At 42.4% G+C, this 13,641-nt stretch overlaps 1 protein-coding gene across 1 annotated transcript in view; it reads left to right on the plus strand.

The window, feature by feature from the left end:
• LOC117560206 (collagen alpha-1(XXVII) chain A-like) overlaps window positions 1-13,641 on the plus strand; it is a 111,708-nt gene that overhangs the window by 56,946 nt on the left and 41,121 nt on the right. The window contains exons 8-12 of the mRNA XM_034237048.1: window positions 5,679-5,723; window positions 8,613-8,666; window positions 9,099-9,143; window positions 10,208-10,261; window positions 11,407-11,451. Of these exons, the coding sequence (XP_034092939.1) occupies window positions 5,679-5,723; window positions 8,613-8,666; window positions 9,099-9,143; window positions 10,208-10,261; window positions 11,407-11,451 (243 nt within the window). The remainder of the gene's footprint in view (window positions 1-5,678; window positions 5,724-8,612; window positions 8,667-9,098; window positions 9,144-10,207; window positions 10,262-11,406; window positions 11,452-13,641) is intronic.

Below are 13,641 nucleotides of genomic sequence, written 5' to 3' on the forward strand. Positions count from 1 at the left end.
GATTTTACACCGCCAGACAAGCCAAGCATGTTCCGCTCTGAACAGCATTTCTTCTAGACTCTCAATGACTTTTCAGTATGGTGGGCAGGGTCAGGGAGAGGGGACACACACTGGGCCAAACCTCAAGTACAAGGCCACATTAGAAAAGCCACACGTCTTACCTTACTCCCTCTGTGTCTATTCCCTCTGCGTAGGGAGTAGATCTGCATCCTCTCACTGGTGTGTCCCCTCTTCTTCATGTCTCTTCTACATCAATATGTGTCCCCTCTTCTCCATGTCTCTTCTACATCAACATGTGTCCCCTCTTCTCCACGTCTCTTCTACATCAACATGTGTCCCCTCCTCTTCATGTCTCTTCTACATCAACATGTGTCCCCTCTTCTTCATGTCTCTTCTACATCAACATGTGTCCCCTCTGTGGAAAGAGACTCTGAAAGTTTCAGGAACAAAGATTCTCTCTCTTTTTGTCCTGATCCATTTATTTAAAAACCTGTCTGAAAATGAGCTGATCAGATTTTGGCCACTTGGATGTCATAGCGATGTTTTGTCTTGTGTAACCATTAGCCAATCACCAACCAAGGTAACCCCCCCCATCTTATCACCTGAATCTCCTCCTAGAGCACCAATAGGCGCTTTCACACCAAGTACTTTGCCATACTTAGTTATTCAGAACTCTTTAGTTGACACCGGAATAAGTCCCTGAGGGAAGATTAGGCAAATTAAGCTGCTGACGTCACTTCTTCTTCTGCTTTGGGTTTACTGGCAGGCCGCAAACAACTACACGGCGTATACTGCCACCCAAAGTCCCCGGCCGGAAGTCCCCGAGTAAATCGCCAGAACGCCGACACCTCCTCATCTCCACCGCTCCCATGTTTTATTTTGTGTTGCCATTAGTTAGTCTCTCTCCGTTTGTGCGCTAGGCTAATGCTAATGCTAATAATGCTAATGCAAGGAAAATAAAATGGCGGCTTCACAAAACGTTTTCTGAGTTTTACGGGGCGTAGTTTGCAATCCGCTCAGCCAATCAGAAATGGGAACCTTTTTCTCCCAGGAAAGTACCTGCTCTCTAGCAGGGACTGAAAAGGGGGTGAAAAGGTTCTCATGAACTAAGTTCTAGTTCCGGATTTTTTAGTGTGAACGCACATTTTCGGAACTATATCGGAACTATACTGGGAAAAGTACTCCGGTGTGAAAGCGCCTATTGTATTCTTTTTAACCAAATCTCTCTCAGAGGGGCGTGGGGAGTGGCTCCTTATTTTCATCTAAAGTAACAGACAGAGAATCAGCACTTTTGAAACAGGGCTGAAACAGAGGGGTTTATGGGATGTTAAAATGGGTGATCTGTTTGGTATTTCAAGCAAAACACTTCAGAGATATATTGATGAAAAACAGTATAATAGGGGACCTTTAGAATAAATACTATTTTTTATTGAGCAACTTTGCTAGATGTAGTCATAAAGTGTTCAATGTTAATATTCAACTTGATCACAGTTATCAAAACTATGCAGATTCTCATACCATTAAATTATTGTATCATTGCATTAGAAGTAAGATATTCTGTCAATCAGATTTACAGGAGGCTACATGAGTAAAAGTGTTGTCCCTTAAGGTCCATTACAGAGTCCATATGCAGCTACAGGAGTCCATAATCCATAAACACTCATGTAGACTCAATTTTTGTTATGTTATATTCTGTGAAAATATGACCCTCTTGAGAGACACATAATGTTGGCTCTTTGTTTATGATAAATTCCTTTATGTACATGTGCTTTCACATGTGCAATTCTACATACATACTGTATGTACATGTGTGAGGGTCAATGATTGAAGACACTGTTGGTAGACATCTATGTATTTCCATTGCCTCTTAGCACACAGTAGAAAAGCAAATGTACTATGAATTGCTGACTACTGTATATTTTATGCAGAGGATTTTCCTTTCAACTAAATCCAAACCATCGTTCTCCTAACAAGAACATCCTTCAAATACAGAGCACAATGATCTCCTGTAGTTTCCCTGCAGGAGCTACACAGTGTATTAATCATACTCTTTTCCCTCATTTATGCAAGACAGTTGACTGTACGACACTAATCTGTCTGAAGCTCCCCAAAGAGCTCTTCCAAACCAAAGTCTCTCCATTTAGCTCCAGCCCGCTGTTCAAGCTAACAAATCCACATGCTAATCATCATTGTAATTATGGGATAAGTCAAATCAACCATCATTTTCTTTGCATGCTTTACAAGAAGAGCAACAAATCTGTCTTCCACTGTTTAATAGTGATACTGCATTAAAGCACAACATGATTCTGAAATTGCGAAGCAGTCTGGAGATGAGACGTTTCTCTTCCGCCGGGGTGGATTTCAGCCAAATTGTCCGGATAGGTTCCTGCAGTTGCGAGACATCCGCGCAGAGGCTTTATGTTGGTCTGTACATGCAGAACATGCATGGAGCCAGACAATTACTCTGAGCAATCATCTGGCTCCACGCTGCAGAGGGAAGTCACAAAGAGAGAGGCAGAGAGAGGATGGATGAAGGCAGAGATTAATGAGCTGAGCAGTGTGTTTCTGCTACCAGACACATCTTCATCATTTGTGGTGTACAGTTGTTAACCATAGATTACCTTTCATTTGATAAGGAGAAATGAAACAACATGTGTTCTGTCTGGTTTAAAGTCTTGAATCTGGTAGAGAGTTTGGGATAGGTAAACATTTTTATTTTCTAGACCACAAACAATTTTACACTTTTTTTCAAATGTCAGGATTTGTTTCAAAACTCAAGAAAAATAACATTCCATATGAGATGTATTTGCACCCCTATGTGAGCTTATATTTAAAGTTTTCGACTTTAGTTTTAGATTGTACCAAATACTTAATTGTGTTTGTAGTGTTTGAGACTCAGCTCGAATACTTTAGTAGAGGACAGCTGTAGTGGGTACATGGTAGCTGGTAATGAGTCAGAGGAATCGCAAATCTTCTGCAGACACAATATGTCTTTTATGATCATTTGTTCTGAAATGGGCTTCCCTGGGGTGTTCCTCGACTCAGTGGGGTAACATGTGGTGGACAAAAGTGTTACAAAGAGCTACCGGGGAGCTAAATGAAAAGCATTGGGTATGTTTATCTGATTGAACACACATGCTCATTAAACAAGTGGCGCTAAACACAGGAGGCCGGTGGGAAGGGCGTTCTCATTAGAGAGCTCTAACGAGCGAGATAAGATCAGAGATGACCGGGTGGGGTTAGGAGGGAGGGGGGGTGTGTGTGTGTGTGGATCATGGACCTCACAGCACAGCCTGGGAACAAAAGCCTCTACACATGTTTGTACTAACTATGTTATGTCATTAGATGACAATGTACATGTGTCTTTGTGCTTGAACGGCGTGTGTATTGTGTGTTTCTCCTCCTCGGTTTGATGAATACATGTGCACACATTGCAGGTGTTCACATTACAGGTTATCAGTTTTGTTTTATTTATCCTGCCACTTTTATGCATTTTTTCTATGTGATTAACAAAGGAAAATAAAGACTGAATAAAGAAGAAAATACACACAAGAATATTGATAATAGTAGTAAAGAAATCAATTTAGGAAAGGATAGAGGGTCCATCACTTGTATCTTGAATAGTTCCCCCAAGTCATTAAAATCCTTGACAGTTTTAGAATTTAAGAGAAGAATGTCGAGGCCTCGAACATTTTAAAAACAAACATAAGGTATTGAAAATGGTTTGATTTTGGATATATTTTCTGCAAGAAATCTCAGTCTCCATTACTGTCTCATGAGAACGACATTGGGTCACTACATCTCCTGAAAAATGGAGGGCTAGAGACCAACCTGACGGAGAAATCGAGGCTCATGGCAACAGATTTCAGATTCAGACACATGTAGGCGAGTCAGACAAACATGAATTCATCATCACGATATTATAACTGCCCAACGGTCCGACATCAAATGGAAATCTTCTAAACAGGCGCCATGTGTCAGCACTTGCATCCATCCCACAACACTGCTTACCAACAGTGCTCTCACAAACTCATGGAAAACACACACACACACACACACACACATTTCCGCTCGCGTTACAGCGGTCTCTCAGCACCCTGTAACATCTCTGTTGTGTATTTTCAAGCGTCTCCTCATAGTGCTCTTTTGATGATGTCAGTTGCGAAGTCCCGCCCATCTACTTTCGCTCCATGGGACCTTATTTCTGAAAAATTATGTATTGAAGTCAATGGGGAGAGAAAGATTATCTTTCGATCCCGTTTGAATTGTGCCATGAATTACACATATGATGTTTGTCAATCTTAAAAAATAATTTCCATGTCACAGTGAGTCTTAAAACTGTTGAAATATAAGACTATGAAAAATACGCAACTAGAAAGACTACAAATCCCGGTCCCGCGTGCTGGCTCTCACGGAACCGACTAACTCCCCTTGTGTGTGTGTACAGCTCTCAACGTGCCCAGACTTGGAGTGATTTTCACCTCTTTTAATACTTTCCGCCTCATTCTGAAAGAAAGAGGTGAAATGTTCCAACGTGACGGCCGTCTAGGTGTTGGTGCGAGACGGGAGATGTAGTTCATGGAGCGGTTTCACACACAAACAAAGTGTTACTTCACAGTTTTACGACACGTTTTTTTGACTTGCAAAATGATCTTTTAAATTGACAAACATCATATGTGTAATTCGTGGCACAATTCAAACGGGATCGAAAGATAATCTTTCTCTCCCCATTGACTTCAATACATACTTTTAACGAAATAAGGTCCCATGGAGCTCCCCCGGAAAGGGAGGGACTTCGCCTCTCTATATGATGTGAGGTGTAGCAAGACATACTCCAAAAATGAAAGGAGCTTTGATTTGTCTTGGATGCAGAGAGAATGGTACAATGATGAATGATTGGGTCTGTGATGGAAAAGGAAACTAAAATCTACTTTGATTTAGGTGCTGAACGTGGAGTATGATGCTGACGTTTGCAGTTTAAAGTGCTGGCATGAGGGTGAAAGCCAGTGGGAGTGATGGGGTAGCATCATGAGAGAAGAGATGCTGCTGCAGTCAGAGCTCAGGGCGGAAAGACGGTTTACAGGAACTCTGGGAGTGTTGGCCCGGTTCTCTGGAGCTGTGGCTTAGGAAAACGGGACATCAGGAGGCTCTCCTTTCTTTGCCCTTCTGTTTTTATTTTGTTTTCCTTCCCTCTTTCCTGTCTCTCTGTTTTGCTCTCCCACTCTATTAAACTGTGGTTTTGAATGGCACGTCTTCCCACCTTTGATTTACTTTCCCTCCACTCTTTGTTGGGGGTCCGTGTTGCTGCAGTCAGCAGAACTGTAGGGCAGCACTATGTCAGGCTGTCTTCAGTGTTGTAGTCTGCTCTGCAGAGATATCTGACTCGAACAGGAAGGCATTTATATCCTCGACATGCCAGGATCCTGGCACGGCCTCAGCGAGCTACATTTCTCTCTGAACACGGCCAGTGGAAAGTCTGATCCTCTGACAGGAGGAGGGCAGATTGATTCCTTGCATATGGCACTGAGTTTTTATCGTTAACATGCATATTCTACTCTGCACAAAACTCAATTGTTCTGGTTGTTCTTTGTCTGTGAACAGTTTTAGTGTTTATGTCACTTGTTGATTATTTTATTCTAGAACTAACTTCTCATTTCTTTTTCTGTTTGCCTTTTTAGGGACAGAAAGGTCACCCTGGTCCACCCGGACTCCCCGGAGAGTCTGTAAGTATATTTCACAATCCCATACATACATTTAGCATTACTGCCATGCCACTGCTACTCTTCACACTTTCACTAATCCCACATTTCAATAAGCTTAACATTCCCATACTCCATGCTAAGATGATGTTGTTGTCTTTATATTTTGCCAACAGGTACATCCCATTACCTGCACTTGCCTTCATGTTTTGCTATTTTTGGAGTCCTCCATCAAGGCGCTTATCGCTGACTAATCCCAAAATTCATTCTTTAAAACTCAGTCGTCATGTGCTCACTCTATGTGTGTGTTAATGTGCGTGCACCAAGCACACATGCAGTGTAGCCCGATAAGTTAAAGCTGTTATTTAGACATCTGGCCAGAGCGCTGAGCTGTAGCGACTCTCCAGGATATCACAACGCCATGCCAAACAGAGACAAAATAAAGAAGAAAAACAGGACCAGGCCAACTGGGCCAACAGTGACACACTCTTACACTGCAGCTCTGGAGAACGTTTTCCTTTTTGTGACAGTTATGGCATTTTACATTGATGCTATCTTAATATGGTGGATTTTATTTCCCTTACTCTCCCCCTTTGTCCGTCCCTCTTCTGGAAATCAGCTCAATGAACTCCTTTATTCTCTGCTACAAGTGGGAGGAGACATGAGGCTGTTAAGTCCAGCCCACAGGGACTATTTTAAGTGTGGAGCATCCAGGCCAGAGCTATTTCCACTCGGGCTGGCTCATACTACTGTTTGTATTAGGGAAAGGCCTGAGTCATGGAAAGCAGAGTGGAACATGCACCTCTTTGTCACACAGTTTTAAAGTGAGTCCCCGTTCTCCCGTGTGACGTCAGTGCAGGCAGTTCCCACATGACTCCTGGTGGAGTTTCTCTCTCACCGCCATGTCCTTACACTGTGTCCATCCTCAAACGCCCCCTTCTTTCCCACAGAAATGATGATCATGTCCTCGAGTCTGAATCACTTTAGCACCAGTGACAGAGGCATCAGCACAACTGTTTGGCAGATCCAGATTTTACCAACAGGGTCCAGCTGCAGAATATGCTGATGACTCTTTGTTACTATAATACAACCCGGGACGTTCTCAGAGCGCCCCTAGCTGCCGGCTGGTTAAAGGTCCAAACCCCTACTCAGCCAAAGTTTGAACTAACTGGCTGCATTATGCACTATATTTATCCAAGAGAGGGAATGGCCAGCAGTGCACATGGCCGCACGTCTGGAGTGTGTCAAAGGAAGTTATACATGAACACTACACAACCTTCTGCTGTATGTGTGTGTTATGCATACTCACGCACACATCAAGCAAAGTACTAATCAGCCTCTATGCACAGACCACATCTCATCAACCTTTAGCAGGAATCATGAGTCCTGGTTTCCAACATGTATTTATATCATTTGTAGGAATGTGCAATATGCAGTGGTGAATGTGAGAACATTTACTCAAGTACTGTACCTAAAGTACAAGTTTAAAGTACATGTCATTAAGTGCTTATATTTAGTGCTGCTTTGTACTTCTACTCCACTTAAATTCACAGGCACATCTCGAACTGTTTGCTCCACTATAGTTATGATTACTACTTTACAACATAAGTTTTTTGATCCAGAATAGGGTTGTTATGGTCTCAGATGAGTGAAAATGATCACAATCAACAGAATTTACCATATGATATTATATAATGCTTGACAAAAATATAAAAAGACTAAATAGTATTTATAATCTTATCAATTAAACTAATCTTTGACATTGTTTATTTTGCATTTAGTTTTTTGTAAAAGAAATGAAATACATAAATGTTTTGGGCTCCAAAAAAAAAAAGCCAGAACATAAAGCAATAGAATGATATAAGTGGTCAAATATCATGCATTTCCATGCGGTAAATCTAGTGAACAGCAAACACCTCCTGTTGTCTTCGGGGTCAAATCTGACCGATTCACTACTTTCATCAGTCATCACTTTTAAGGCTTCATGATATCCTTCACAGAAGACATTTGAAAATGGAAAATAGCTGATCACCACTTTCATTGAATTTTGGATGATTTAGTCAACTTTGTAACACCATGGTGTTCCTGGTATCCGGATCAGATAAAACACACACACACACACACACACACACACACACACACACACACACACACACACACACACACACACACACACACACACACACACACACTCTAGAATCTAGATGTGTGTCCCCCCTTATCTGCCCATCCCCCCTTGTGAATCACACACACACACACACACACACACACACACACACACACACACACACACACACACACACACACACACACACACACACACACACACACACACACACAAACACAGAACAATTTGCACATTTCCCACTCTTATGTGCCCATCCCCCCACATGGATCACACCTGGCACATGCAATACATGTTCAGTGTCTATTCTTTGTATATTTACTGCAGTTGTTCATGTATGCCAGTAGTCTGATACAATATTTACCATTTGAAAGGGTGTTAAATGACATTTGGTGATGATTAATGGTTGTTAAAACAGGACCAAAGTAAGGGGGGGGAAACGAAGACAATATGACTAATTCACAGTGATTATTTATTATTGAAGAGATGTTCCTTTTGTTATTGTTGCATTTAAATGAACTTGATTTAAGTTTCCATTCATGTAAAATGGTACTTGTCGTACATATTGATGTATCAGTTATACAGTATCAATCTAAAGTGATAACACTCAGAGGGGCATTTAGTTCTACACTTCGGATACTTTTGAGCTAAATCCTAGCCTCAGCTCTGTCTCCCTCTCTGAAACTCTCTCCTCCTGCAGAATGTGTGTTTGTGGTACTGTCATTTTGATTACCTACCCCACCTCTCTCTCTCTCCCCCTTTCTCCCCCCCCCCCTCTCCCTCTGCAGGGAGAGCATGGTCCAGTCGGAAGCCCAGGTGCCAAAGGTTATCCTGGCAGGCAGGTGCAGTAAATCCTCTGCTGTGACTGGTACTGTAGTAGTCGAGGACATAGTGAGGGCAGAGGGCCAATGGTATTAGGTTATATTGAACAGCTGACCTGCAGGAAGATATTTGGATGAAAAAGTCAGAATAATAATTCAAAAGAAAACACCATAAGGCCAAAAGGGTACATTTATTGCACAAAATAATCTCCAGTTAACTGGCCTGTTTGCAATGATTTATAGGTTGATCCTGGAAATAATTTAACATGTTTTATAATCTGGTGGAATTTCTGATGTGTTTGATAGACTCTAGGCTGCCTATTTGAACGTGCAATTCCATCATTTTGCAGGTTGACTATCATATTTACAGTGTATTTGAGGAAACACTATTTCAGGTATAAACCAGTAAAGGAGTTAAACCGCCAAAATCAAATTCCTCTCTTTGCTTTCCAGGGTTTACCAGGGCCTATAGGACCAACGGGGCCGAAAGGCGTCCGGGTAAGTTAACTCAGCGTCTTCCCTATAAATGTTCTGCTCAACTTTGATTTGATCAAAAGTCTAAAGGACTAACATGGAGCTCTGACAGGACCTGTGATCAAGTTAACAGGCCTGACAGCTTTCTGACACTTTTTATTACGCAATATTTATAGAAGAGTTAAAGGCAGAAAGTTGTTTACTTAAAGGTTGCTAACTGTTGGCATTTTGTGTTGTTAAACTGCTGCACGAGGAACACACAAAGTGCACGCATGTATAGAAGCATGCACCTCTGCACACATAACACATTCATGACTCACAGTGTGCACCACTATTAATAGAATGCTCGACTAAGGAGCCTTCAGTTGTAATGTAAACCTTGTGTTACTGTATACGCTCTCTGAAAGACTGGCTGTTGATAAGCCTCCGCACACTAACACACACCCTGAAGGCACACATTCAAAGAACACACGCTAGCGCACACAAACAGGGATTTTTATGTTGCTTTCCAATAAAGGTTCTTTATCAGCTCCCCTCGGCTGCTCCAAAGCCCCCCGCGCCCCCGCTGGCTGGAATTTCCTGTTTAAGCTCCGTATGAGGCCCTGCTGTCTTAAGGAGGCATTCCCGTCCTCCCTCTCTCACTGAGCCACCTTTCCAAATACTCTCTTTTGCAGTAATCTCCATATTGTCTGCACGTAAAAACCACTTGCCTGTTACTTCCTCCAGTGTTCTACTTGTTGTGGTGTGTGTACTTTTGTGTTCCTATGTGTGTGTGTGTCTCCCCCTGCACCAGCAGCTCACTGTGACGTCCTGCTGTCTTCAGAGATCCCTGGCGTGAGGGTATGTGCCCTTGGACTACATCGTGGAAGCCAGCACCATGCAGTCCATGGGCATATACACTTGCCTCATGGCTTGGTTCTTCATGGAAGTCCACCCTATCCATACTGGATCCCCCGGCCCCCTGAAACTCAGCCCTTATAGAGCCAATGGGAGTTACTGTTCTTCTTCCTGCTGCTGCTTTTGTAGTGTCTAAATACTCACATCCCATGTTCCTGTTCCTCCTCTCTTCTTCCTCTCCTCTCCTGCAGGGTTTCATTGGAATCCCGGGGCTTTTTGGCCTGCCTGGGGCCGATGGCGAAAGAGTGAGTTATTGTAAAATGTGTATATTCTTGAGAGGTGGATAAACTGCAAATGACATCAGTAATTTATTCTGCAGTATAAGTAGCACAACTACTGGTAAGAAATACTCTGCTAGGGTAAAAGTCCTGCAATCAGATGTTTACTTGAGTTAAAGTACAAAAGGATTAGCAAAAATACACATTTTGAAGTTTGTATATCATATTACCTGCATTAATCTTTCATGTAATCTTGCAGCTGGCAAGGCAAGGCAAGACAATTTTATTTATATAGCACTATTCAGCACGTGGCGATTCAAAGTGCTTTACAGATTAAAAGCAAACGACATTTAAGAACAAATACAGCACAAATACATTATGTAAGGTTAGGGTGGAGCTTTTCTTATGCTATATGTACCGATGGGTAGCTGGGGAATTTAACCAATGGATGGATAAAGTTTTAAATACAGAGTATCAGCTAATGGAAATTCTTGAGTAGTTTATAAGCAATTCCCTTTAATGAATGTACCTCTGTCCAGCGTTTATATTCTCTAAAGCACAGTCAATTATTGCAAAAACCTCCAGTGACCAAGTGAACCCGGCTAATGGGCCCCGTGAGATGAAACAGTGTCTCTCTTGCTGTTTCATTCAGCTGTCTTGTTGTTGTTATAATGTTGGAAATGCTCCCCAGCTGTCGGGGATGCTGCTGTACGGGTCTGTGTGGGAGTGTTGATGACTCATATGATAAAAGCCCCCTCTCAGAGCCTTTGAACTGCCTGAACTCATCCCGGCCTCCCCCTGCTGCACAGCCTCTAAAACATGCAGCGATGCTGCAGGAGGTTGCGTCAGGCTCTAATCAGGACCTGTTCATACCTTAGCTGCACATCAGACAGTCTGCCAGCCTTCTCCCAGGAGGGGCCGTGTTTATTTAACATATATATGAGATGGAGGCCTAAATCCCTCATAATAAGCTGGGAAATATAGCTGCAGTCAGCTGTTCCCCACATCTGCTGCAGCAGCTAGAGTGTGTTTTGGGTAGGCTTTAATCAGCTATGCTTTGATTTTGATATGCTTTTTACATAATGTCTGTCTTCTCTGTGTTTCTACCTTTCCTGAACCCCTTCTGCTTTGTTTTCCTCTCCACCTCTGCTCTCTCTTGTTTTGATTTTCAGGGCACTCCCGGTGAACCAGGGAAGAGGGGCAAGATGGGTAGGCCGGTAAAGTTTTGTCTCAACATACTTTACAGATAATCTTTACAAAATGTGATGAACTGTGCTCTGCTGAATGTGAACGTGACTTCTGTTATTTTACTTTCAAAGTAGAAGATCAGGGCCGTCCTTAAATGAAGTTCTTAGTCGACTAATGCGATTTTTCTACAAAGAATCATACAAAAGCGCCACTTTAAATCTTTTGTTTAGCAGTGATGTGCTGCTAGGTTACTTGGAAATAAAATGCATAAAAAAGATGTTGGACTAGGACAAAAGCAACCATTTACTGGAGTAATAAACGAAAGGCAACCCTAGATAAGACAGTTTTGAGGAGATGGTGTAAGATATCAATCAACCTTAAATCAGGGGAATTACATGAATTACCTTTTCAAATCTTTAAAAGATATTCTTCTCTGTGGGTCATATCGAGAGCTGTCGGGGCAGAGACTCCTGCACCTACACATGTTAAACTTTATGGGGTCTGGATTTACGTCAGCGTTTGGGCTCAGTATTTCCATGGCTGTTGGTTAACTGCAGCGGAGTGCATGTGGAGTCCCAGCAGCCGCACGTCGGGGCCTTGGATGCAACATGAAAAGGCTTTTGTTGGAGTGAATGGCTCTCGGTCCCCCCCCAGCATGGAGCCCAGCCATTTGGAGGAAGTTGTCGGTTGTGTTATGCGTGTGTGTGTCAGATAGTGGTAAAAGCCAGTTTGACGGCCTGTTTCAGAAACAGTGTGAAGCCGTGCAACTCCACACTGAGATCATCCTGCAGCTGCTGCTTATTGTTTTTTCAGCAAATAAGTTATTTAAACGTAGAAGTCTGTTGACGCGCGAGCTGGTGTCCGCTCTGTGTGAGGTTTTGCACTGCAACTTATTCTGTAATTATATACAAATGTTTAGGAAGTAGTTGTGGGTGCAAATTCCCCATGTGTGAGGCTTTGGATCATGTGTTCTCTTGGGATGTGTGTGTTGTGTGTTCTCCACACTCAGACAGGGCAGCAGCTTTGGAGTTGATGGCTGATTTTGTTTTTCAGACACTTTTCTGCAAACCTATTGAAGTCAATGATACAGCTTTGGAAAGGGTCATGCAAAACTGGAAAAAGAGTCAATAAGTATTTATATGGACGAGAAGTCATCTTCTTGGATGATCTTATGACAGCTGCAGCACTGCTATTTCAGACAAATGACAGTAAATCATAATTTACCATTTAACATATCATTAATACTAATTATAGATTTAATTTGGAGGCACCTTTAAAGACACCCTACCAAGCATAAAAGAAATACTCTTGAACTTAAAAATGACAATAAAACTATCAGGACAAACCAAAAATAGGCGTTTTTACGTAAACAACCACATTATTTACCCAGTTTTATTCCAAACCAAGTAGAAGCATCATTTAAAATCCTGCAGGAGGCAATTTTACATTCCCTTACAAATGGCCAGTATACACAAGTGGAAAACACACAAATCACCATCATAGAATTTCAGTGCTCCTTCATGGAAAATGGAAAGCTAGGACACTTACAAGTTGATCCCGAGAGATCATCCCTCTCCTCCCTGACGGAGGACAAAGAACAGAAGAAGCACCTGAACAGCAGCCAGGCGGTTTAATAACACACACACACACACACACACACACACACACACACACACACACACACACACACACACACACACACACACACACACACACACACACACACACACACACACACACACACACACACACACACACACAATCAGTCAGTCCAACATGTACCAAAAGAGTGATGAGGGATATATCTAAAACAGTGGATAGCCTAAAAAGTTTCCGAAGAGCATTGCCAAGAGTTCTGCATTTCAGCTTAACTTTTTTTGCCTTGTTTGGCTTTGTTTGTCTTTTTGAGGCTCATCAGTTGCAGTTTTTTCACATGAACCCCGTTATCTGTGTGTTACTGAAGGTTCTCTAACAGCGTGTAAAAGCAGACATATGCCTCTCATCAAAGTGCTGTTCTTGACAAAGCACTTGTCCTTAGTTCGTAGTACGGCTGTGGTGACAGATGTATGATTCATCCTTTGGGTCCCCGTCATGCTTCATAGACTTCTGTTGCACTTGTGCTTCCCTCTGCGCAAAAAACCTCTAAGTACCACAAAGCCATCCCATGCCGTCTTTTGGGGGAAATCCAAAATGTCCTCCAATGGCCGGACAGGAGGAGA

This window comes from Gymnodraco acuticeps, unplaced genomic scaffold (assembly GCF_902827175.1).
Source record: "Gymnodraco acuticeps unplaced genomic scaffold, fGymAcu1.1, whole genome shotgun sequence".
Classification (NCBI taxonomy): Eukaryota; Metazoa; Chordata; class Actinopteri; order Perciformes; family Bathydraconidae; genus Gymnodraco; species Gymnodraco acuticeps.